Genomic DNA, 26,630 nt, shown 5'->3' with positions numbered 1-26,630 from the left:
GACGGGCACGACGCAGTCCCAGCACCACCTTGGTGGAAGCGAGGAGAGAGGCGCCGTGCCCTTCTGCTCCAGCCAGCATGCTGATTGCAGTTGCACACCGCTGAGCCGCAGCGGCCCCGCACCGCCCTCAGAGCCATCCCAGCCCTCGCAGGAGGCCTTGCCTGGCTCACCGCCCGGCTCCGTCAGCCAGTGCCCACCAGCCAGCACATCTCCCCAGCTGAGGAGCTGGCATGGGAACTTCAGATTACGGGGAGCGTCTTACGCGTGGTGGTGCGTGTCGTCTGGGAGGGACAGGAGGGACACACTGGCCAGACTCTTCCAGACTAGAAAACCGTCCAGGTTTACTTACAACTACTCATTCTCCACAGAGAGATGCTGAACCAACATCTGTATTGTCAGAGTCCACGGATTAGACAGAGATGACACAAAGACATTGATGAATGCAAGTGAAGAATGGTAGCTTGTCACACAACTTCCTTGACACTGCCGAGTGTGTGTCAAGAAGGTGGATCGTGCCAGCAGAGCTGCATTGCTTTACGTGTACGGGAACGAAGCACTGCACCTTTCAAAAATGCAACTAAACTCCAAAAGAGTATTGGCCTGCTGTTGGCATACAGCTGCATACCTCATAAACCTGTGAAGGTCAGGAAGGAAAGAGAAAATAATTTCTAAAAGAAAATGCAGACAGGCAGCGGACAGGAGCATTGAATTACTCCACTGCATTTTTATTTACAGCTACTCACGTAGACCCACACAAGTCTATGGGACCGGATGGGATACACCCGAGGGTGCTGAAGGAGCTGGCTGGGGTGCTCGCCAAGCTGCTTTCCAGCATTTACCAGCAGTCCTGGCTGACTGGGGAGGTCCCGACAGATCAGAAACCGGCCAATGTGACGCCCATCTATAAGAAGGATCGGAAGGATGATCCGGGAAATTACAGGCCTGTCAGCTTGACGTTGGTGCCCGGGAAGCTGATGGAGCAGCTCATCCTGAGTACCATCATACAACACGTGCGGGACAACCAGATGATCAGGCCCAGTCAGCATGAGTTTATGAAAGGCAGGTCCTGCTTGACAAACCTGATCTCCTTCTACGACAGGGCGACCTGCTTATTGGATGAGGGAAAGGCTGTGGATGTTGTCTGCCTTGACTTTAGTAAGGCCTTTGACACCGTTTCCCACAGCATTCTCCTGGCAAAACTGGCTGCTCATGGCTTGGATGATCGCACGCTTTGCTGGGTAAAAAACTGGCTGGATGGCCGGGCCCAGAGAGTTTTGGTGAACGGAGTTAAATCCAGTTGGCAGCCAGTCAGGAGTGGTGTCCCCCAGGGCTCGGTTTTGGGGCCACTCCTCTTTAATATCTTTACTGATGATATGGACGAGGGGATCGAGTGCACCCTCAGTAAGTTTGCAGACGACACCAAGTTGGGTGGGAGTGTTGATCTGCTCAAGGGTAGGGAGGCTCTGCAGAGGGATTTGGACAGGCTGGAGCGATGGCTAAGGCCAACTGTATGAGTTTCAATAAGGCCAAATGCCAGGTGCTGCACTTGGGCCACAACAACCCCCAGCAGCGCTACAGGCTTGGGGAGGAGTGGCTGGAGAGCTGCCAGTCAGAGAGGAACCTGGGGGTGTTGATTGACAGCTGGCTGAACATGAGCCAGCAGTGTGCCCAGGTGGCCAAGAAGGCCAATGGTGTCCTCCTGGCCTGTATCAGAAATAGCGTGGCCAGCAGGGACAGGGAAGTGATCTTACCCCTGTACTTGGTACTGGTGAGGCCACACCTTGATTACTGTGTTCAGTTTTGGGCCCCTCACTACAAAAAGGACATTGAATTACTCTAGCGTGTCCAGAGAAGGGCAACGAAGCTGGTGAAGGGTCTGGAGCACATGTCATATGAGGAGCGGCTGAGGGAACTGGGGTTGTTTAGTTTGGAGAAGAGGAGGCTGAGGGGGGAACTCATCGCCCTCTACAGCTACCTGAAAGGAGGCTGCAGAGAGCTGGGGATGAGCCTCTTTAACCAAGTAATGAGTGATAAGACAGGGAATGGCCTCAAGTTGCGCCAGGGAAGGTTTAGACTGGATATTAGGAAGTATTTCTTTACAGAACGGGTTGTTAGGCGTTGGAATGGGCTGCCCAGGGAGGTGGTGGAGTCCCCATCCCTGGAGGTGTTTAAGAGTTGGGTCAACATGGCGCTGAGGGATATGGTGTAGTTGGAAACTGCCAATGCTAGGTTAAAAGTTGGACTAGATGATCTTCAAGGTCCTTTCCAACCTAGATGATTCTGTGAAAGCCGCCTCAAATCTGAGTACTGACAGAGTGATTTGTTTGTATTCAGACTGAATGACCGATATGTGCCTATTGCCCTTGCCTTTGCTGGAATACATTGTATGGACTGTCTGCAGCCCTTAGCATTTCTTCAAATGTCCTTCTTTCTAAAATCTTACGGTTTCTTTACAGAAATAAAGTCACCTGTATATGGCAGTCTCAGTATTTGGATGAGTCCCCTTCCCCTTGCCTTGCCATGCCTTGCCTTCCCTTTTCTCCCCTTCCCTTCCCTTCCCTCGATGGCTTGGGCCAGACATAGCTTTTGGGTTTATGTCCTGTCCTATTTGCAAAGTAAATGAGCTATGTGTTTACTGCCTAGGTCAAACAAGTTACCTAATACTGTCTTTGGTTTTCCTTTTTTTTCCTTTTTAAAAAAAATAAGATATTGCCTGATACAATATAAATTACTTCTGTGTTACTTGTTTCCTTAATTTATCATGTCCCTAAAAAAAGGATATCACTGATGCATCTTTTTACCTTCCCCTACTGTTCCCTGAAGTAAGGGTCCTCTTAGAAAGAAAGCGTAAATGCGGCATTATCTAAATGCTGTTTTAATCTTAGCACCATCAGCTTGTAAATTCCCCGTATTTGGGGACAGTGGGGAGGAGAAGAACTAATCTTAATGCACATTATCTGAAGCAGGAAACTTGGCTTCTCTATTACACTAACCCCTTTTAAAGCTGCTTGGCTTTTCAGTAGGAGGACGGAGCTGAAGGATAGATGTGCTTAGTTCAGCTGAAATGACTAAACATTCCTCTTGTACTCTACAAAATCATAACTTCTGTAAGCGAAAGCATATGATAGCTTCTGGGAAGGAGAGCACCTTAACACCCTAGGAATACAAAATTTGTGAATGGTCAGCCATTCTGCATGCTGTGTTTCTTCTCTTGTGCTGTATTTTGGTCATTTATGGCAATAGCTTGTGATCATTAAATGATGAGGACCTGGCATAGAGGACTGTCAGTCATTATTCTCAATTGCTGAGCAGTAAGTCAAAAAGCACCAAAATTAGAGAAAACAGACAATCAGAATATTCCTGTGCTGTGGTGAATATTTCATGTACCCTTTACCATCCCTCTGTGTTTGTTACAGTCTGTTGTAAGTGCTGATGATTTCATATAACAGACTGCCATCTAAAAAACATTCCTGGTTACTATTTTTGCAGCAAACAAAGTATAAACTATATCATCCACTTTTTGAAAAGTCCATTGTCTGAGCTCTTAGGTTTTTATGACATCCGTTACGCTATATTTGTTTGACTGTAATAAAAATTATCACAGCTGTTGTAATAAAGATGCAAGATATTTTACTTTGTTTTTTCATTTCGGAAGAAAATCAGTCATACAGTATTAAAGGGATTGCTTGTTCCAATCAAAGAACTCTGTGAAGGTGTAAGGAGAAAAGCACTAATGAGATTGGAGTATGAAGGACTTCATACTTCATATGACCGTTCACATGACTTCACATGACAATTAAAATAGACTAAACATAAGCTTCATTCTCACTCTTTGATATGGAGAGTTCCTCACTAACATTCCACCTGAATACTACTTTTACCCAAGCTGGAGTTCATTGCAACCACGGTAAACTGATTTTGGGGCAGAGGTGTTAGAAAAAAGAAAAAGGAGAAAAGAGGAAACATGTGGTCTAGCCTGATGGACTCTGGGACATATGTGTACAGTTTTCTTCGGGTAGAGAATATGAAATTTATCCAGAAGACAAAAATCATATACAAACAGTGCCCGGTTTCCCCAACAGAGAAGAGACAAACATTCTCAATCTATGGTTAGAGACTATAGATATTTTGGATAATCAAGGAATCCTCTCCCATTGCTGTTTTCATCTGAAGCTGATTTTAATGCCCACCTTGATCAGTCCTCCTTCCTCGTTCCCTTAGGAACGGATGGAATAAGGCAGTTTCATGATAAAATTTTCAAGGGAAACCCCAACTTTTTTTTGTTTAATGGAAGCGCACAATTCGAAAATAAGAGAAAGGATTAACTTCCATATGCTAGAGAAGAGCAGTAATGCATCCCTCTAGCTCATTACTACAGTTACTCAGTTCACTTCTGTTCCTGGCTCCCACAGTTAATTTTCACTCTGCATCCTTTAGCAACTTGCCTACTGTCTTTTTTACCTCCCTTACAAAAATGATTTTTTGCATCTTACCTTCTCTAGTTTTTAGTCCTGACCCTGTTTTTCATTACACTTTCTTTCCAGTATTTTAATATTCAGTATTTCAGTGTTTTTTTCTTAATTGCCCTCTTTTTCCTTCCCTTGTATCTCATTATATCCTTTCGTACTGTGTCTATCTGTCTGAATAGCAACATTCAACTATGGAACTTCTAACTCATTACCTTCCTCCAGCACCTGTTCACCCCAAACTACTACCTAATTCCCTGACATACATTCCATAGGAAGTACTCTGCCTTTTCTTTTTTAGTCTGTAGCTCTTGGGGGAAGTAGGCTTCTCAAATTTTTCCTTCATCATAGCTGCCTTGTGTCCTGGTTTCAGCCAGGAGAGAGTTAACTTTCCTTGGGCTGAGAGGGAGCACAGCTAGAGGGCCGGGCCTGGATCTGTCATTGGAGTATTCCATATCATGTGACGTCATGCTCAGTATATAGGCAGACGTGGGCTCTCTCACGGTCCATTTTTCAGTTTCAGTTTCCGGGTCGGCGTGGTGGGATTTCTGGTGCGGTCGGGATCGCTGCAGGGAGGGGAGGGCTGTGTACCAGTCGCTGGTCAGTGAGCCACTGCTGCATTTTACCTGTTTGGTCTTACTATTGTTACTGTTGCTTTGTTACTATTACTGCATTTTTTTAATTCAGCTTACAAATTTCTTTTTTTTGTTCCTCGCATTTCACTGGGGAGGGGATGGGGGGAAGTAAACAACTGGCCACGTGGTGACTGGCTACCGACTGAGTTCAAACCACGGCACCTTGAGACCGCTTTCCCTCTCCTTTTACAATCACTGCAAAAAGGTGAGAATTGCTGAGAGCAAGAATTTTGTGCATTGTCTAATTAGCTAATAATGTGGTCACAAAGGAAGCAAGGAAGTTACTCGTTGCCTCATCTCACTACTCCATGGGAAAGCACTTGAGTATAAGAAGAAATTCATCCAAGTTGGCAGTCTTGGTGCATTTTTGTGCCCAGCGTGTCCTGGTAGAGTAAGATCAGAAAGTAGAATGAATTTGTAGAAAACAGAAAAGTTCTAATTACAAGGGATCCCACATGAGCCTAAGAACTGACACTCATTTTGGGGAGTAAAAAGCCCCCCTGGTAGAATCTTTCTCTGCTGACTGCAGCCTCAGTTCTGTCTTTCTTACCTACCCTGTTCATAGAGCATACAAATACTGTTTCACAAGCCTTACAGTCTCTTGCATAGGCCAGAGTACATTGCACAATTTTTGGTCTTGTTTATCCTGAGATTGAGAGACATTGTCTTAGCACCTCAAAGACATGTATCTAGAGTTAGAGTCGAGAGTTATCAGAATAGTGGAGATGACAGTCATGACCCTTATTCATCATTTTCCCCTTAAACAGTGAATTTGTTAAAAGAATACTTGTCTCTGGATTAATGTCCAATCATTTCTAGATTAAATTTAGGCATATTTTGGTGGTGAAGCTTGTTGTGATGCTGAGGCTGGACAAGGAGGGGACTATGATCCAAGAGAGCTTATTTGTGGTGCATGCTCTGATGTTCCAGGGGCTTAGGTAAGTAAAGAACTTGTGACTGCCGGTCACGAGTGGTGTCCCCCAGGGCTCGGTTTTGGGGCCACTCCTGTTTAACATCTTTATTGATGATCTAGATGAGGGGATCAAATGCACCGACAGTAAGTTTGCAGACGACACCAAGTTGGGTGGGAGTGTTGATCTGCTCGAGGGTAGGGAGGCTCTGCAGAGGGATTTGGACAGGCTGGAGTGATGGGCTAAGGCCAACTGTAGGAGTTTCAATAAGGCCAAATGCCGGGTGCTGCACTTGGGCCACAACAACCCCCAGCAGCGCTACAGGCTTGGCGAGGAGTGGCTGGAGAGCTGCCAGTCAGAGACGGACCTGGAGGTGTTGGTCGATAGCCGGCTGAACATGAGCCAGCAGTGTGCCCAGGTGGCCAAGAAGGCCAATGGTGTCCTGGCTTGCATCAGAAATAGCGTGGCCAGCAGGGACAGGGAAGTGATCTTGCCCTTGTACTTGGCACTGGTGAGGCTGCACCTTGATGACTGTGTTCAGTTTTGGGCCCCTCACTACAAAAAGGACATTGAATTACTTGAGCGTGTCCAAAGAAGGGCAACGAAGCTGGTGAAGGGTCTGGAGCACATGTCGTACGAGGAGCGGCTGAGGGAACTGGGGGTATTTAGTCTGGAGAAGAGGAGGCTGAGGGGGGAACTCATTGCCCTCTACAACTACCTGAAAGGAGGTTGCAGAGAGCTGGGGACGAGTCTCTTTAACCAAGTAACAAGCGATAGGACAAGAGGTAATGGCCTCAAGTTTCACCAGGGAAGGTTTAGACTGGATATTAGGAAGCATTTCTTTACAGAACGGGTTGTTAGGCGTTGGAATGGGCTGCCCAGGGAGGTGGTGGAGTCCCCATCCCTGGAGGTGTTTAAGAGTCAGGTCAACATAGTGCTTAGGGATATCGTGTAGTTGGGAACTGTCAGTGTTAGGTCAATGGTTGGACTGGATGATCTTCAAGGTCTTTTCCAACCTAGACAATTCTGTAACTTGCATTCATGTTTTTATTTCATTCTGAAGCTCTGAGTACCTGAGCTGTACAATAACTCACAGTGATTTGTAATTGCATGTATTGTGTAATACTAATGCATACTACAGAAGGTAGAAATGTGTTCTTCAGATTGTTACAGCATGGCTACTTCATTTATCAGTGCTTGTTTCTTTTGTTTAGATGTGTCCCAAGCACGGTACAGATTTCTTAGAATACAAATGCCGCTACTGCTGTTCAGTTGCTGTTTTCTGTTCTGGGACAACACATTTTTGCAATGCTTGCCATGATGATTTCCAAAGAACGACAAGCATCCCTAAAGAAGAACCCCCACACTGTCCAGCAAGTAGTATTTTTATAAAGCATTTCTGAAGTCTGAGATTAGTAATTAGTTCTAATTGATATTCTTACCTTTTCTTGCTGATGATTTCTAGGAAAACCACAGGGTCAGTTATACAAATTTTAAAGTCAGTACCTTGGATAATATTAGAATGGGTTTGTTCTATGCATGCATTTGATTTTTTGCTTTTCTGGCAATAATACAGGCAATGTCATCACCCTGATCCTTTAAACTTTAGGTACTTTGATCCAGAAAGGCATTCCAATTTACCTACACCAATTCAGACTCCAGATGAGATTCCTGATAGAACCTCAGAATTATTTCTTACTGCAGGGTGTAACTCTTGTTCATCTTTATGGATTTTGCTTTTAGACTGTGCTAATTTCTCCCCCAGTATTAACGAGATGAAACTTATTTTGTGATTCTCCCTATAAGCTTTTTGCCTTTTTTGCTTTGAACTAGATTTGAAATTACATGGCAGTTTGATTATTTTTTCCCCCTTCAAATACCAATTCAACATTTCAAAATTGCCAGTTAAAAGCCAGTGAATAGGAATAATAGCAAGTTTTTATCTACTTCCCCCAAACTGCAAGGTCTACTGTCTCTTTTCTCTACTTTCTTTCTCCACTTCTTCATGAACATCTTAAAATAAACTTAAAATTTTATACTACAATGCAAAATGGAAGGTTTGCTCTCAAGCCAAGTGCCTATTTAAAAAAAAACAATAATAATCTTTACACGGTATGTAAATAAGCTAAGAAATCTTCACCTACAGAACTCCTGTTTGCAAAGATCTAAATGTAATTAAGAAAATGGGTGTATTTATCGCAGTAAAAAATATAATAGGCTGATGTTTTGTAATCAGAGTAAGTCCTCTGGAAATTCAAAGATCAGGTTAATGTTTTAACATTTTGACTCCAGCTTTTCTTCTTTCTTGAACACTATTTTTAATGGATTATGATTACCTAATAATAAAGGCTAGTTTTATATGTCAAAACCTTTTTTTTACTTGACCAAAGAAATAAGACACTTTATTCATACACAGACACTCTGTTGATCCACATCAGCTCTTACTGCTACCTGCAAGTCTTGTCTTCTATTCATCCTTAGACATTGTGCCTGAAATTCTCTCTGCGTACCTCCTTAATTAATTTGACTTTTTAAGAAAAACTTTTGTGTCTGGACAACATATTCTTACTTTTTGGATCATTTCCAGCCTTCACTGGTTCCCTCAGTACAAATCAGGATTTCCTTAAAACTAAGCAGATTCACAGACTTCTTCCTTACTTCTCCTATTTTCCTGTCACTACTGTTCTTCCACAAGAATGCCTTTGCTTAGAGGATGCATGCATTCTCCTGTCCCCTGTCTTATATTCTAGATAGATACTTTAATAACAGCTGGGTGCAGTTTCATCCACAGATCCGTGCAGTCCATCTATCTAAGTCACCACATAAAAGAAAAATCTCAAAAGAAAACCTGATCTGTAATGCCTATGTTTTTACAGTGTAGTAGCAAGATTCTCTTTTTACACTGACCTGTGAAATACAGCATTTCTTATTCAACATTTTAAACGTAAATGTGCAAAACAGTAACCAAAAGAAATACACACCATCTAAACTGTATGCTGATTATCATGCCACATACAAATATGCGTGATTAACAATTAATTTCTAGTTCTAACTAGAACTGGGGCAAAATACAAAATAAAACAAGCTAAAACAGCATACTGCATCTATAAGGCTTTTTTATGTGTAAAAATGTAAACCTTCAGTTTAAGTAAATATAAAAATACACCTTCAGTACACCGTGTACTGAGGAGTCAGTGAGAAGAATAACAATTTTGCCGGTTACTTACTAATTCTAGATTCCACAGCCTTGCATAGTTTTGAGAGAACAAAGAGACAATGTGGAATCAATACTTTTTAAATACATCTCTGTAAGTAACATTTAGATCTCAAAGTGAGGTATTAGACAATGTCTCAAGAGTCTGCTGTAATTCATATATGCCTTTGTTTCTCTTAACTTTCCTAACCAGGATCACCTAAAATACATGCTTTACTAAAACCCTTTTAAGAGAAATCTGTGTGGATGTGAAGACAAACTTTTGATTTTCTATTTGTAAATCAGAATATATGACATTACACAGAAGCCAAATCAGTTAAAACTGAAGTATTTCACATATACCAATTTTGTATTTGAATTATTAGAGGAAAAATAATGCACTTTCAGTATATGCTATTTTTTGTATACAAAAAATAATTCTGCTTTTTAACAGTTTATATGGTGGCTTAAGAAAAGTGGTTATTACATTTTACCTATTTAGTATATTTCAAATAAGGGAGCTCCTAATGTTTACACTAACTGTAAAAGATAGGAATAAACTTCCTTCCAATTAGCCTTCCATATAACATTTCCCAATTCTTTTTATAGTAATTTTTTATATGAACACTACCACAAAAAGCACTGAAGAAACAGGTAGGCCAAAAATTGGTTCTGTGTGATCAGCCCAATAGCAGTTCTGTTTGATACCAGTATTAACATAACAAGAACTGAGGCCTCAACCTTTCTCCCCTCAAAGTTAACGTATAAATTACCTAACAGAGTAAAATCAGAAACTAAGTTTCCTGCTTTTCAAGAGTTATCTCTTACCAAAAAAAAAATAACAGGCAGACTTTAAAAACAGGTTTTATTTAGCAATTAACAAAAAATATATTGAACTGCATATTTGGAAATTAATCTTACACTACTGAAACAGCTTACGAGACATTTTTTGAAAGGTAAACTGATAGATAAGTGTAAAAGCCTAGCCCTGTTGCACTTCATGGTTTAACTGTAATGAGCACAGGAGGTCATGACAGTTTTTAAGTAATTGATTTCTATTTTACTGATATATAGGTCATTATTAATTCATTAGCACCTCAATCAGAAGTTTAGGTTCTATTTTACACAAAAAACCATGGGATCAATGCAATCTCCTAAAACCAAAGTGCTACTGAGGCTGTGTGGGGCTCAATACTAAAACCAGTGTAAACAAATTAAAATCGTACAAAGTTTATAAATTACTGAATTCTATAGCATATGGAATATCCACAAAACTATTCCACAAAAACATGAATGTGATTTTAAATTGATAAATAAACAATATGTTAAATAGTAGAATCTCCATAAAATAGTAAATTATTGTCTCCATTTTGAACAATGAAGGCAAGCACTATTAATAGCTAGGAATTCTCTTGGGTAAAATATCAGATCTCTCCGGAGACCTGCTGGTGAAGTAAAAGGCTTACATTATTTATCTTGTGGTGGTTTTTTCCTCCTCCAACACAGCTTAGCATCCTCTTGCTTCCGCAACAGTATAATTAAAAGCCTTCTTCTGATTTCAACAATACAGTGTAACTGTTTAGCCAGAGACAGCCTTAAACAGACATGAAAACACACAAAAAATTTAAGGCAACCTCATAATATCCAAGTCCAACCATGCCAACAAGAATGCTTTCGCTCCAAGCTTAAAAACTACTTTAAATTAAGTACTGACTTTCATTCTTTGCGACTCCTTCCTCCACTGACTGTGTTACCCACAGCTCAGATACGATTTTAAATTTTTTCCCAAATGTTCTCCTGAGTGCTTTCATCTGTTTTACCCTGGAATGATCTTCCCCTATAACAACATGGGAGACACCCTCTTCAAGGTGAGAGACCACTTTTGCACCATAAAAACGGAGCTCCAAAGCTCTAATTGATAGCCTTGTTCCATGGATTTTGGTTCTGGGCTCGTTAACAACATTGTAACAGTCCACATAAATAGTGTTTCCTCTGAATATACTGAGATGACAGCTGTTCCACGAGTAACGTTCTTCTAACTCTGCAATCATGTCCAAGGGCATCACCTTATTGTCTTTCATTCTCAAGAACACGTCCTTGAGTTGTACAACATCTGTGTCTGTCATGTAGCTGTCTCCATAACAATCATACTCGCGAGCAAAATGTTCTTTTGTGTCAGGACACATGTGAATCATAAAGGCTGGCTGCCAAGGCACCAGCATTTTGGTTTGAAAACACTGAAGGAGCCACTCTGCCCTCACCACATCATATTTGTTGGAAGCAATGATGTTTTTCACTCTGACATTCTCAGCTCCTACAATGACACAGTAAGTCTCCGGCCCTGGGTTCTGTACCACACTACCACCACATTCTGCTATTCTGCTTTCCAGTTCAGACTTTGAGCATTTTCCCGTTCCTGTCATAACACAAAACTCAACATCTTCAAATACATTTGAAACCTTCTTTACACTAGAAAGATCAGGAGCTTTAAACTGCTCAGCTATTCCAATTATCTTCTTCACCTTTGATACAGTTTTCCTTTTTTTCTCTTGCGGCTCATCATACTCATCTACATGAAGGTGCTTAGATGCCAGCTTCCCTTCTGCTTTGCTTCTGAGATCTTCTAACATGTCTGAAGTCATGCACTCGTACCATTCTTTGTCCTCTCTTATCTTCTCAATTCGGGGGAATCTCAAAGTACAGTCAGTTTTGTACATATCACTGTTAACAATCTCGGCTGCCTTGATCTGAACTATGACAGAATTGCAAGGTTCAATGTACATTTCAGGTTTTTCAGTTCCACACAAAATGTTACAGGGAGGGTCCTTCCTATGGTAGGGCTTCCAGTGTTTAGCCAGTTTCAAACCTAGATCATACAATTCCTTCATAGTATAGCCAGAGCCAACACGACAAATAGAGTGGAAAACGGTAGGTTTTTCATTTGGAGGGGGTGTCTCTGCAACAGCACACAGAAAATGAGACATCATTCCACCACGTGAGCCCTTCCCCCAGTAACCACCAACAATTAAAAGGTCTAGTTCATCCATCAGCCCATTGACGTATTCTGGCTTGATTTTTAACCAGCCTTCTCCACGTTTGTCAGGCTTGTAGGTGGACTTGGGATCTTTCACCATAATCCCTTCCTCTCTGTTATCTATTGCTTCATTTAAAGCATCAATTACTTCTTTTCTTGTGCTGGCACTTTTTTTATGTACAACATGTATCCTGCCAGTTACTGGGGTAAATACACTACTTAAGATTTCATATCTTTTGCTTAGTACTTCGTGCCCCAACTTCTGATCGTTAACCATCAATACATCGAACACACAGAAGCAAGTCTGCAGATCAGAGTCCTCCACCATTCTTTTTATGTCAAATCTGTTTCCTTTTTGCATAAAGGTTTGCGTCTCAGGATTGTAAGCCATCATTTCACCATCGAGAATGCAATTTTGTACATTGCTCTTAAATACATTATGAATAAATGGCGTTAATGAACCATCAAGCGGGGAAGCGCCAAACTGCTGAGTATAGTCAAAGCCATTTCGGGAAAAATATTTATACACATCTCCATCTTTGTGCATCTGCATACGTTCACCATCCAGCTTAGTTTCAATGTAGAATATCTGGTTATTCATTTGTTTCTCAATTTGCTGGACATCAGCAATAGCAGCAAGCATTGGTTTAAAGGCAGAAAACAACATGATAGAAACATCACTAAGTGAGACAGAGGGATCATGCAGTTGTCTGCACACTTTTTCCAAATCAGTTGTGACGTTGTGTAATTCAACAGCATCAGGGTGAAAAATGGAAAATATAGTCTGTTGACTAACACCAAGCTTTAGATCCTTTATAATCATCCTGATGAGCCACTTTTGTTCCAGTGCTGTGCTCTGGGTAATTAACTGAAGAAGACTTTTCTTTAACAGACCCTTGTTTTTAGCAGCATTATTATTAGCTATCACATCTAAGTGTTCATTGACTTGTTCTATTGTCAGTCTGCCTTGCTTTGGGCTCCTAGGTTTTAACACAAAGTATGCGATCATTGCAAAATCTCCAGCATCTCCACGTGAGCCAGAAGGGGTTCTGTAATTTAAAAGCTTTGCAGCATCTTTTCCATCTTTTGGTAAATTAAGCAGTTCAATATACAGCTTTGCAAGCATAGTTTCTTTAATTCCGTATGCCATCCTTTCTCTTTCCAACTGTGGAAGAATAAGTCGCATAGCTGGATAAAAAGAATCTGTGACATCTTTCTCTTTTTGATGAAGAGCATCATGGAATTTTCTCCAGGAATCCAGAAAATCCTTGAAGTACTTGGTTTTCTCCGGACGAGATTTACACATCTGTATTCGCTCCAGAGTAGAACACAGATCTGCAAAAGGCACGTGAGAGGCCACAGTTTTTTTAGAAGAAGGCTGGGAAGCTGGTGTGGATGCCATCAAGAGTCCGTTTTTCACTAAGAACAAAAAAAGTTTATATTTGTAGAGAAAGAAAATGCCAGCACGTTATTCTGTCTCAAAAAAAAAACCCCTCTAATTAGGATTTACTGATTTTCTTATTTTTCTAACCAGGATTTTACCGTTATCTTTACTTAAAGGTGACCAGGTGGTACCGCTGTACTTAGTTATGGTGAAACTCAGCTGCCGGGCTGCGACACTGACACAAGGCATCGCCGAGACGAGAGGGCTGCGGGGCAGGAGAAGGCACCGCTCTCCACCACCGCCCCCCTCCGCGGGGCACAGCCCGGCCCCGACACCGCCCCGCCCTCGGCCCGCTCCTGCCGCCAGGCAGCTCCCCGGCGGCGAAGGAGACCCGCCGGGCCCGCCGCGGGCGGCGCTGAGGGAGCGGGGTCCTACGCGGCCAGGTACCGCCCTCGGTGGGGGCCCAGCGGCCGGTGCTCCTCCCGCGGGCAGCCTCCGCGCCCTCCGGTCTACGGCGTTGCCATGGTCACGGGGCGGGAACAGGCAGCACCCAGGCAGCACCTTCCGCTCCGCACCGGCCACCCCCTCCCCGGAGCGGACCAGCGGGAAGATGGGGGGGGGGCGGGAAGACGGGCAGAAGGGAGAGTGAAAGCGCGGCCATCCCCAAAGGAGACTTACGCGGAGCCAGGGATACCCGCGGAGCCGGGGTCACGGCGGCCACCCTCCGCCCCGGAAGAGGAGGGGCGCCCCGTTGACACGGCGGTGTGTGCCCCTCCCCGGGCCTAGCGGTTCCAGCCGCGCGGGGAGACCCCGGGTATGGCGGCGGCGGCGGCGGCGGCCGCGCCTGCGCAGTCACCGCCGCGACGGGGAGGTGCCGGCGGAGCCCGGGGGGGCGGAAGGAGAACGGGCGGCCCCTGACCCGGAAGCGGAAGCGGCGGCGGCGGGCGTGACTTCGTACCTCGGAAGGAGCCGTGGTTGAAGTTGTGCGTTGGGGTCTGTGCTGGCCCGAGGCGCCGCCGGCGGCCCCGCCGCGGCCGCGCGGGAGGATGCGGCGGGTGGGTCTCGCCTGGCCTCGGGCCAGCCCCGCCCCGCCCCCCGGGAGGGAGCTGGGGGAGGAGGAGGAGGTGGTGGGGGCCCGGCCCGGCCCGGCCCCGAGGCCGCGGCAGGGGGGGCTGGGACGCGCCTGCGGGGGGCAAAAGCGGCGGGGGGCGGCCGGCAGGTCGGGATTTGATTTGGTGTTTGGGGTCTCGCCGTGAGTAGACGCGGGGGCTCCCTGGGCGGGAGCGGCTGGCAGGCGGGGTGCTGTCCCCTGGGCGCCTGGGACTCCGGCGCCGGCCTGTCGGGGCGTCTCTCCCGAGGACGCGGTGCCGTGACAGCGCCCTTAAAAGCTCCCTCAGGTGCCTTCCTGCGAAGCCCTGGGACGGCTTTTGCATCTTCGCCGCAAGATATTGCTCGAGTGTTTCGTTTGTCTCCGCTGCCCTATGGAACGATTTCCGCCAATGGGGATGCGTGTTAAAGATAGGCCAGATGATGATAACTTTGATGTTGCTTAACGTGCCAAGTAAATGTATTGAAAAGGCTGAGCAGAACGTTTCTTTTTAGGTAAAAATGGAAACAATTTAACGTGTTTGGGAAGTAATGTGTTTTAGGAGCCCATGCTCACTAGAAAGCTAAGGCTCTAATATCGTATCTGTCCTTGCTTTGTTCTGGTTTTTTTACACAGTACCATCATAATTCAGAGTGTGTTTGTAAGGTTCGTTAAGATTTGTCAGTTGGGAGGGGGAGTATAGTAAGAGTTAAGGGGGAAACGCTTTCAGTTATGAAAATATGTACCAGTTGATGCACAGCTGTGGAAGTTTGCTGTTTGAAATAGTTAGGAGAGGTGGCTTGCTGATTTTAAAAGTCAGAGCTCTTAAATGTCTGACAATCAATTGGTCTTATGCTGCTTTTTCCTTGGCTAGGAGTAGGTACTTTGCTGGTTTAACTTATTTTATTTTAATGAGTCTCTGTAATATTCTAGTACTAAAAAAAGGGTATTTCTCCTGTCCTTACTAAACTTTTAGGTTTTCTTCCAGGTTAGTCCCCCCTCTGAAACTAATTTTTGACAGTTCAGGACTTAATATTTCTACTTACAGAAGTGTTCTGAATAAATACGAATAAATGTAAAACGTGTGTAAATCTTGTCTGTCTCAGGAGGAGGTGAAGTCTAGGGAAAGGAAGTGCAGTAAAGAAACAATTCTTTAGATATTTCTCTGTGTTCTTAAGAAATACCTCATTTTGTCTTTTGAAACCATGAAATCGAAGGATTGCAGTGAGTGTTAAAACTAACTTTTTTTTTTTTTTAAAAGCTCTTTAATGAGAAAGCAGCTGTTAAACACCTGAATGCTCTTCTTGACACTGACTTTAAGGCTGCTCATACATTCAAAGTTAGCTTTAAGGAGGCAATGTAAATCTATCATAACATTGTTATCATGCACTATGTATGTTTTATGCTGTGTGTTGTATGTATAGTCCAGGACATTTCAATGTGATTCTTGAGCTTCGTTATAAGATGTTGTTTTCAGGTTTATCAGATGTTTCAAACAAGAGCTGAGCTTGATAGGAGGAGCATGAACATGATATGTATGGTTTCATCCGTAAAGAAGATGTAACTTCTAAGGGTGTTGTCTGTGAGCACTTCTTAATTTTTTTTCAAGTAACAATATAAACGGTAATTATGTGTGTAATTCAAAGGCAATTTCACTCAAAGTTCATAAATGGAATTGTCTTTCAGGCAGAGATGAAGCCTGGGAAATCATCACATCCACAGGTAAATGTTGTATAATGTGATTAGTGGGTGAAAATAGCACTTTTTGATATTAAAAATGTAGACAAAGACAAAAAATACAACAGCGTTTGTAGCAAATACAAGAGTAATTTCAATTGCCTTTCAAAATGTATGAAAAATTATTGCCAGGTACTTTAAGTATGCACTTGAGTTTTTATGATCTTCAGTTGATAACTACATTAACCATGTAAGAATAACATTAGGGCACAGCAGAATATTATTAAAATGTCTTGATCATAAAGACTATTTTTCCTTCAGAATTTTTATTGTTATGAGTGATTTATATTTTCAGGAGTTACTTAATTATGGGATTTGTAGCTCATCTGATAGAGCATAGAGGTTTGCCATAATTCCTGAACTGTGGATTTAGCAGTAGAGATGTATGGATACAGATGTGTGTGTGCATATCTACATACGTATATATCCCTGTGGCATAAAGTTGAAACTCATCACTTCCAAATTTCATTTCTGCGAGACAATACAGTTCTGTGGCTGTGTAAACTGAACTGGTCTTTAACGGCCTTTAAGCCAGAGGCATAGTTGAATTGGGCTGCATTGCTGTTCTGTGTTAATGGTTTTCATGATTGAACTTTGTATTTAAATGTTGTCTGTCTTTTCTACTTGTCTCTTAACTTTACAAGCATCATCAAAAAAACAACTTGTAGGAACCACCAATATTGACAAAGGCTAGCCTTTCTAATGCATCATTATCAGAGGGACGGGAGGAAATGTGAAGCAGATAGATGCTGGAGGAAAGACCTCTGACCATATCAGTGATTAAGAAAACATCATCTGTGAGGAAAGAATAGAGGAACTGAGTTTATATAGCCTGGAGAAATTGAAAGTAGGTTACATATTTGGAGGTTAATAAACATTGAACTAGAAGTAAAGAATTTAAGTTTTTTGGTCTCCCTGTTAAGTGTTAGGAAGTATTTCTAGTAGTATGAGTAGTTAAGAACAAGAACAGCTTTTGTAGGAATTTCCATTAATATAAGAGTTACCTAAGAAAACATCTACCAGGTAAAACTGTATGGGTCTGCTCTTGACAACTGTGTACTTGTCACAGCCATTGACTTTCATGACAAGTTTAAAGAACAAAATATCTCCCTTATGCTTGTTTTTGTAGTCTCTAACTTAGTTTAAATATTCAGCGATTATAAAATACTGTTGCTGTGTAAAATGGGATGTGACTTCTTGTTATAGGAAAACCTTGTCATTGGCAAAGTTATGACAATTACTTTAAATATAGTGCAATATAATGTTCCTTCAGAAAAACAAGTGTGTTTTAGTGAAATAAGAATGATTTCCAAGGGGTTAATGTTTTATCCAGAGGATTTGAAAAGGAAATCTGTAGAGAAACCTTACTTCCCTGGATGAAACAGAAGACCTTCCACTGGCCAGCTTGCTGACTGCCCTTGGTTCCAGTGTCTTCATCTGTAATACATGGATGATATTTCATGCCACCTCTCTGTAGAGCTGTGATACTTCTAACAGTAGAAGGCAGTGTAACTGAGATAATCCTGTTAGAGTCAGCCATTTAAAAACCATAATTAACTAGTCATATTTGCAGGTGACAAATTGATTTAAAAGTTCTCTTTTAGAAGACGTAAAGGGGTGCACGCTTCTTGCTTTAACTGGGACATCAGACAGTTACAGAGCAAGTCCATAAGTGGTTCTTGTAGTCTAGGAGCAAAGTAGTCTTGTCTAGGAAGAGAAACGGGCTTGTCCAGGTGGCAGGTCCACTCTGTTTCTCAGGTTGACCAGCTTAGACATCAAAGTCTAAATATATTGTTCTCCCTTTCGTTGCCTGATTCTCCCAGTGTCCTGTTAGTCGCAAAAATTAGTCATACAGGAGAATCACAACATGTGCTTTTCATAATTCAACACAGAGTTTTTGCATCATAAAATGTCATAATGTAAACTGAAAGGTTTGTAACTTTCCATCCAGCACAACAGTAATGGGAAATGAAGACCAAAAAGAGATGTTTTGGGGGGGGCAGGGGGAGGATACTCTTCCAGTATGTTGAGCAGTCTCAAATCTCATCCACTTCAAAAAGTGTTGAGGAACACCTTATCACTCACTGAAAATTACTATATTAGCTTACCCTTTTTATTTTTGTCCTTTAAGTGGAAGTTTGGTTCTGCTTGTATCATCTTCTACTGTTCAGGTCAAACAAGATAATGTTTGGAAGGTCTGATACTTGGGGCTCCATAGAAAGCATGGTTTGTAGCTCTGCTGAGAATGAGCTTGTACTGTCTTGGTTTAGACTCTCTTCTAAGCCTGTGTGCTTGTTTGAGAAGCCATCATCTTCCTTTCTAGTAATCTTTCAGTTTGTATTGGAAGGAGGTGGGGAAGAACCTAGGAGAAACTTTTATCTTAGTTCTCTAGCTAACAGATTTTGAAGTAAGATGTGAAGTAAGAAACATGGTCTGATTCAAGCCTGGAAATAGACGGAACTAGTGAAGTTTCACGTAGCTGTGAAAAAACTTTAATAGTCATATAGTTGTTCATTAGTGCAGAGTAGTCAGCTTTACTTAAATGTGTAGGTGAGTATGAAACATTTGTGGCTGTGTAGTTTACCCTTCCTGCTAGCTACCATACGTTGAGTTCTAGTTGTAGGATGCATTGGTCTTGCAACTTGAGTAGCAAAGTTTTTATATATACCTATATTTATCAGAAGTAATCACACAGCAGCAGTATCTCAGTAGTATAGCATTTTGATAATATTATCTTACTGAAATTAAAATAGCAGCGCACAAATGAAACTAACATGGCTTTTAAAATAATCTGTGAGTATCACTCTTCAAATAGCAATCCTTAGTGTATATGGGATAGCTAGCTGCAAAACTTCATCACCTTAAGTAAGATTTTTATGGCTTCTTTGGGTTTTAATAGTTGTTTTTAATGATGGATCTCTTATGAATGTCTTGTTGAGAAAGCATTTTTGTAGTCTTATTTTGTAAGAAGGTCAGCAAAACTTTGAATAGTGTAGATAAGGAGAGTGGTTTTTGTTTTTACTGTGTCATTATCAATGTTCTTATAGTCAAAATGTAATGCAGGAAGTGTTTGTCAGCTTAATTAGGAAGTTTTCTTACAAATTGAAGTATTTGTTTTCTAATTACTGTGACTTCTTTACTAGAGAAATGGATCAGAAGAATTAAATTTTCATATAGACAATATTTGTGCATACTTGGATGTGGATATTGAACTCATAAATAATATAAGATAGCAAAGTTAGGATAACTCCTCTTTAGACTACTTCATATTTTTCCATATTTGGAGTAGATATACTATATAAAAGTTTAATTTCATGTTGCCTTTGGTTAATCTGTGAATCTTAAGATGTAACAGATTTATTTCTGATTTATATCTAATTGTTGCATAAAATAGAGATGGCAGTTTTTCCTGTTCATGTTGGGTGCTATCATATTTGTGGAGTACAAAGGCTGTGACTGCAGAGGTCACCATTTATCACTCAATCCTACCAAATTGGCTTGTGCAGTTGCATCTCTCTCCAGTAGTATTAGGCCGTGCAGCTTGTTTTGGCGTGGGTCCTGTGACTTAATTGAATGCTTGGATGCATCTCTGCATGTCAGACTGCTTTGGAGTTAGTTCAGCTTCTGACTGCACTACATCATTTTAGGAGGTTACAACTTTGTGTCTAATACATGTAATTATTATCAGCTCTATAAATTAGAGTGTTCTTAAACAAGTGAGCTTGTGTTGTCACTTCCAGGCAGTATGGTTACTCAGCTCAGTGGCAACTGAATGGTTACTGTAGTTCTCATGTAGGTTTGACAGATTTTGCCTATTTCCATATTACACTTGAACCCGGCAGTGTGAGAGATTCTTTGTATGAGATGAGGCATAACTATCTCTTATGGCTGGAACGAAGATTTAATCCATTATTGTTACCATCACTCTCATTTTATGCTGTGTGTATGTTTTTGTCATCAGTCTGTTTTCATGTTTGGACTTTTCAGAAGTTGTGCTTTTCATTGATCAGAGAATAAGGTAGTTAGCTGACTGGTTTTGGTGGTCTTGTATGAGGACACAATCTTTCATTCAGTTAAAGATTTAATATGGATTACTGATCTGATAGTGGAAAACCATTATTATAAATCAGAACCAATCCAAATACAGCAAAACAGCTGTCATAAATATAACTACAATGTGATATCTTGCTATAAAGGAGTGTCTGTCTTCTGACCAGTTTATATGTTGCTCTGTAATCACAGTTGATCAAGATTCTGAAAGACAGCCACTAAAAGATAGCAGACCCGATATGCATTGTGAGCCGCCGCTGGTTGCAGAGTGAAGTGCAGAGGCTTATTGAATGCTCCTCTTGCTCTTAATCAGTAGCAACTTAGAAATAAGGGCTATTTTTGTTTGTGTTCTCTGGATTCTAGAATTACTTACGTGAGAAGCTTTGACAAACTGGTGATAACAGTCTGTATGGTTGTTTTGTTGGTTGGTAGGGAAGACTGAGGGAAAGCATAAGTTATTATGGTCCCAGTCAACCAATTTTCTAGTGCTACTGATGGATCTTGCCTGCTGAAATAATGTAAATGGGATTTTGAAGAGTTCTAAAGCTTTTCACTTATGATTGCTTTTCTGCTTGTTTTGGAGTTGAGTGGTTTCCAAAAATTCAAAGGGAGTTTGTCACCCAGTTTGATATTTATGCTTTAATGTATTGACTTGCCATTACTCTTCTGCAAGTATGAATGCTTAAATCACTTCCTTTTTCTTTTGCCTATATTTATACATATGTTTGGGGTTTTTTTCAGGATTTACTTGGAGTAAAAGATCACTGACTTCTACAATGGAAAAGTCATGGATGCTTTGGACCTTTGTTAAAAGATGGCTACTAGCTTTGGCTTCCTGGTCTTGGAGTCTCTGCCGTATTTGTCTTTTACCCTTGATAGTAACTTTTCACTTGTACGGAGGCATTATACTACTTATATTAATATTTGTATCAATAGCAGGTATATTATATAAATTCCAGGATGTGCTGCTTTACTTTCCTGAACAGCCCTCTTCATCACGCCTTTATGTTCCTATGCCTACTGGTATACCACATGAAAATATCTTCATCAAAACCAAAGATGGAGTTCTTCTCAATCTTATTCTACTGAGATACACAGGAGACAATGCAGCGTATTCTCCAACCATCATTTACTTTCATGGGAATGCAGGCAACATTGGCCACAGGTTGCCAAATGCTTTGTTAATGCTGGTAAACCTGAAAGTAAACTTGATTCTTGTCGATTATAGAGGGTATGGAAAAAGTGAAGGAGAAGCAAGTGAAGAAGGTTTGTACTTAGATTCTGAGGCTGTGTTAGACTATGTGATGACTCGATCTGATCTTGATAAAACAAAAATTTTTCTTTTTGGCCGTTCCTTGGGGGGAGCAGTAGCTATTCACTTAGCTTCTGAAAATTCCCATAGGATTTCTGCCATCGTGGTGGAGAACACCTTTCTTAGCATCCCATACATGGCCAGCACTTTGTTTTCTTTCTTTCCAATGAGATACCTTCCTTTATGGTGCTACAAAAATAAATTTCTGTCCTACAGAAAAATCTCTCAGTGCAGAATGCCTTCTCTCTTCATCTCTGGGTTGTCTGACCAGTTAATCCCACCAGTTATGATGAAGCAACTTTATGAATTATCCCCAGCTCGGACTAAGAGATTGGCGATCTTTCCTGATGGAACTCATAATGACACTTGGCAGTGCCAGGGTTATTTCACTGCACTTGAACAGTTCATCAAAGAAGTAATAAAGAGTCACTCCCCTGAAGAAATGGCGAAAACATCATCTAACGTAACAATAATATAATTGATGCTCTTCTTTGGGGTGGGGTGGGGGGAGTACCTGCACTGTACCTTGATTTGTGAAAAGTGGTAAAAGAATGTCCATTTTTAAATGTATGTCATGTCTGTACTTGCCTAAAGAGTGAAATTAAACTTGGAAAGGTCTGATGCTTTATTAAGATGTTCCAGATAACTTTTACATTTGCAGCATTGTAAATGAACCATTTTATGTCTTTCTCATACTTTTTTGGTATCTCTGTCCATATATTCCATTTGTTTGAGATGTACAACGGATGCTATTAAAGGAACTTGCTACAAAAGTAGTACAGAATGTATTAGTTCAGAACAATGGGAGGCTCTTCAGTATTCACTGCTGTATGTATGAGCTTTTTGGAGTCATGGTTAGCACAATGATTTGTTGCTTCTCTTAAGAGTTTATTTAAAGTGTGCCATGCATGAGATTAGTGTTTTATTCCTTGAAATTTTATATTATGCAAGGTGGGAAGTCGTTAATGTGCTAAATAATTTAAAATAACATTAATGGTAGAGTATACTTGCAGGTATTCTGTCCTGGGTTATTACTGGTTTTTATGGTTATGCATACATATATTTCAAACTGCAACTGAAAAGACACTTTCCCTGTTTTCATTTTACTATTTGTATTATAATAGTGACCAGAAAGTGTTATGTGCCTAAACATCATGGCTTCAGGATTTCACCCAGGCAATTTTCATAGAAAACTGAAATAACCTTCAAAAAGAGCAGTGTGATCTAAGCTCATTTCCGCCCCAAGCTCTCCTCGCTAATGTACAGGCAAACTATTTGTTGATATTAGTCTGCTTGTGCATTTGAGGTGGGATTTCCCAAGGCAGAGTGGGTGGTGTGATAGAAAGGAGTGTCATACAAGGTAAAAGTATGTATTTGTGTTAGATTTTTTTTTTTCAGGCTGCTGTAGTGAAACGTCAGTGCCCTTTATTTATACCTCCAAAAGAAACAAATCCAAATAATTACTAGTGATCACATGATTAGAGATTAATGTATACAGTTGTTACAGTAAGGATAATAAAAATGAGCAGTGCATTAAATTTAGTAGACCTAAGCTTACTTAGTTAGACCTAAGTTGGAAAGAGATGACATTTATTTTACCGCTTTTACCCATTTGCTTGCAAAGTCTTTTACAGTTCTGTTGTACCATGTGGAAGTAGCCTAAGCATCAGCAGAAGTGAGTTTTCTGTAACTTTTCTGGGATTTTTGAAGCTAGTATCACCGTTTCAGAGCCAGCAGTACTTAAATTGAGAGAGAGTGTGATTCTGACTGAATGTTGGGATTCTTTTGTTTGTTTTGTTTGTTTTTCGGAGTCCTTATCCTAGGTAGTCGTATCAAAGTTGAATGCTGTTAGCTTAGCCCATATTGGAGTGTAGGGCTGTTCAAATCTCTTCTGCAGGTTTAATTTCCCATTTACTGCAGCTGACAGTTTGCCTCTTCAAAACACTTTTTATGGGAAGAACAAACTGTGGAAAATCTTCCACGCATTCTGTACATTTGCTCTTCGGATTGAAATTTTTAAATAAACTTTTCTGCCATGTTGTCCTGATTCAGAAAAGCATCTCGGCACACACTTAAAATCTGTTTCCTGAAGGACAGTGGTATTTTAAGCTTGTGCTTAAGTTCTCTGGTTGAATAAAACTGCTTTCCTGAACTGGTGCCTTAATGGTCATGCCTCCTAAAATTTATTACATGCAATTACAGGTCTTGTGTACACATGGGTAATAGTTGTCAGCAATTTATAGATAGGGTTGATACATCTTTACTTAAATGTGATTTTTTTAATTTATTTTTTTAATTTTTAAATAAACATATATATACCAGAAGTTGTTCCTTTCACTGGTAAGGCTCTTTTGCCATACTATCAAGGTTTTCTTGGTTGACTGAAAAAACTATAGACCTTTTTGGATCTATAGACCTAAAATAATTATAGACAGATCATAGTTTTAAATCTGAGTGAAACCAAAACTATCTCCTCAGCCTTCCAGTGATGGTATTTTTTTGAAGGGCGGCGGGTGGAGAAGGTGTATTTGTGAAGTTTGGCTGGGCAGGAGGGTGGGGGTGTTTATATAGCAGAAAAGAGTTAATAGACATGGCGTTCTCTTTCCCTGATGTATTCTAAAATGACAGTGTGAGCTGCTTGCATAGGTTGTTTCAGCTACTTCACGTTGCTTTAAAAAATAAGGCGGGGGGAGTGAAGGAAAATAAGTGGGCAAATACTGCTTTTCTAAACATAAGATAAAGCCAAAAGAATAGATTACCTGTTGGAGACAGAATGAAGAGAAAGTAAATTGTTTCAGAAGTTGTCATAACTTGCCATTAAATGCCATTTTTTTTTTAATAAAATGTTGATTTCTAAATTAACATCACTTTTTACGCTGCGTCCCCCCAGTCAAAGACAAAAAACCCCAAAATACCCCCCAGTATTATGTGGCACTTACAGACAAATGAAGTGTTCTCATTTGGGCACACAGTTGCTAAGTCAAAAGTGTCATTAGATTATGGCAATCTGGAGCTGTTAAGAGTGAACTGTATCTAAGTGTTACTTTTGATTATCAAAGCCATATCTTTTCACTATACTGTCTGCAGGACATAAAGATGAAACTTTGTCTGATTTTGCAAGTATTGGGTATGAGAAGACAAAATTGTCATATATGCTTTCTTTATACTTAATGTGGTTTCTTCCACATATGCATGTTTTTACTTCTCCCTTAATGGGCTGGGTGCATGTATTTCTGAATGAATGTCTGTTATCATGCTGTTTCTCATTGCATTGACTATGAAATTCACTGAAAGAAAATAGGAAGGAAATGACTTTTTTTTTATGCAAATATTCCACTGCTGTGCATACGATCTTTTAAGGGAGGGAGAGAAAGGGGAAGAAACTTGTTCTGACAAGTCAAGACTTGTTTTTATTTTTTGGTCTGTGTGGAAGCCCACAGTTGTTGGCTGCTAAAAAGTGAACTGCAAGCAACATAGTAATAACTTTAAATTGCCAAAAGGTATATTATGATACTGATGCATTTGTTCCACTTAATACCATTATATGTTTTCCCTTAACAGTTCTCTGTTTATGTGTAGATGTTTCCCAAGTATTCGTCCTGTATATATAAATTTCTAGTTTGGGAAGAGGAAGTTGAATTATTTTCACGGGTTTGTAAGAAAGCCTCTTGGTTTAAATATGCTCATTAAAGGAATAGTCTCTTTTATAAGAGGAACTTTAAGTTTATAAAAAAAAAAAAAAGAATGGGGCAGGCAGTCAGGAATTGAACTGGAACAGCTGTAGCAGTAGAGTCCTTGTAAGGAAGTATCCAGTATAAAACCTTGTGTGTGCACACATGTGTGTGGTTTTAATTAGTGGAAATACTTGAGGCTTCCTGCTAACCCAAGTTTACATTCACAATATTTGTTTCTGAACTGTGAAATGCAGAGAGATAAGCTATGCTTTCATCTGAAGAAATGTTAACTAGTGTAGCTGCCCTCATGTCCATTTCTCAGGTAAAATTAGAAATAGAGCACAAATACATTTGGTAGGCTACGGACAATCTCAGTTGAAGGGCAGGTGGATTAACTATTTATACAAAATATGCATATCAGCATCTCTAAGCTAATCATTTGCGTCACATTGGATGTTCATGGTGAAGAATGCAAGGCTGAATTGAGAGTCCAAGGTATGGTCTCTTCTGTTAGCAAGAAGATTTAGACATACCTCCATTTGTATTTCATAAATCAATTCTTGAGAAGTACATTTTTATTTTTATTAATGACAGGTGATTTTGCTAGGGGCACTTCTGCCAAATATAAAATCAGTGCCTCTTGCACGTAGTGGGATCAGCCTGATGTATCCCATTAAGAATAATTTACAATGCCATCCTGCTTGTATAATTCAGAGTAGAACCCCGCAGAAGTGTAAATAGAGATAGCATATTGAAGTTCTAAATAACACTTGTGTTTTGAATTCAGAAACAGTCATTGAATATATGATGCAAGCTTTTAATTTGATTTTTCTTTAATATATAGTTAAAGCAAAAATGTCTTATAAAGTATTCTTAAGTTTTGTAGACAAAGCATAAATGTTACTGTATATGTGCTAATTGTGACAACGTTTTACATTCTCATTCTAGTCTGGTTTTTACAATAAAATTAATTTTACAAAAAACACTTTTCTATTTTTATGTACTGACATATGCAATAAATTGATACATTAAAAGTGCTGTTAATGTCTTGTTCTAGTTTGTGGCCTGTCTTCAGTATGTGTACAGGGGTATTTTTGTATGCGTGGTAACTGATCAACCTCAAGGTATCATTTTCAGTTACTTAAAC

At 40.6% G+C, this 26,630-nt stretch overlaps 3 protein-coding genes across 8 annotated transcripts in view; 2 read left to right on the top strand and 1 right to left on the bottom strand.

Annotated features, from left to right (window-relative positions):
- Positions 1–10,053: 10,053 nt before the first annotated feature.
- Positions 10,054–14,456, bottom strand: LIG4 (DNA ligase 4). The gene is made up of 2 exons (XM_074859295.1): positions 14,302–14,456; positions 10,054–13,658 (listed from the first exon to the last, which is right to left on the bottom strand). Exon 2 carries the CDS (start codon positions 13,639–13,641, stop codon positions 10,903–10,905), a length of 2,739 nt encoding a protein of 912 aa, XP_074715396.1. The 5' UTR covers positions 13,642–13,658; positions 14,302–14,456; the 3' UTR covers positions 10,054–10,902.
- On the top strand, positions 14,434–26,522 carry ABHD13 (abhydrolase domain containing 13). 4 transcript variants are annotated; one of them, XM_074859296.1, is made up of 3 exons: positions 14,582–14,678; positions 16,397–16,432; positions 21,239–26,522. In XM_074859296.1, the coding sequence occupies exon 3, from the start codon at positions 21,274–21,276 to the stop codon at positions 22,285–22,287; it is 1,014 nt and encodes a 337-aa protein (XP_074715397.1). In that variant the 5' UTR covers positions 14,582–14,678; positions 16,397–16,432; positions 21,239–21,273; the 3' UTR covers positions 22,288–26,522. The 4 variants fall into 4 exon arrangements, with proteins under 4 accessions (XP_074715400.1, XP_074715397.1, XP_074715401.1 ...); XM_074859300.1 differs by having other exon boundaries at positions 14,598–14,678; positions 16,401–16,432; XM_074859298.1 differs by lacking the exon at positions 14,582–14,678 and adding an exon at positions 14,818–15,225.
- The window catches only part of TNFSF13B (TNF superfamily member 13b), a 30,413-nt gene continuing 18,375 nt past the window's right edge, over positions 14,593–26,630 (top strand). The window contains exons 1-2 of one of the 3 annotated variants that reach the window (XM_074859301.1): positions 14,607–14,678; positions 16,397–16,432. The gene's annotated coding sequence lies outside the window, so the exon portion shown is untranslated. Of the gene's footprint in view, positions 14,679–16,396; positions 16,433–26,630 lie in introns of all 3 variants that reach the window. The other 2 variants (XM_074859302.1, XM_074859303.1) reach the window with 2 other exon arrangements.

This window comes from Strix uralensis, chromosome 2 (genome assembly GCF_047716275.1).
Source record: "Strix uralensis isolate ZFMK-TIS-50842 chromosome 2, bStrUra1, whole genome shotgun sequence".
NCBI classification, from domain to species: Eukaryota; Metazoa; Chordata; class Aves; order Strigiformes; family Strigidae; genus Strix; species Strix uralensis.
Note: the sequence above shows the minus strand (reverse complement) of the source record. Positions and strands in the feature narration are given on the sequence as shown.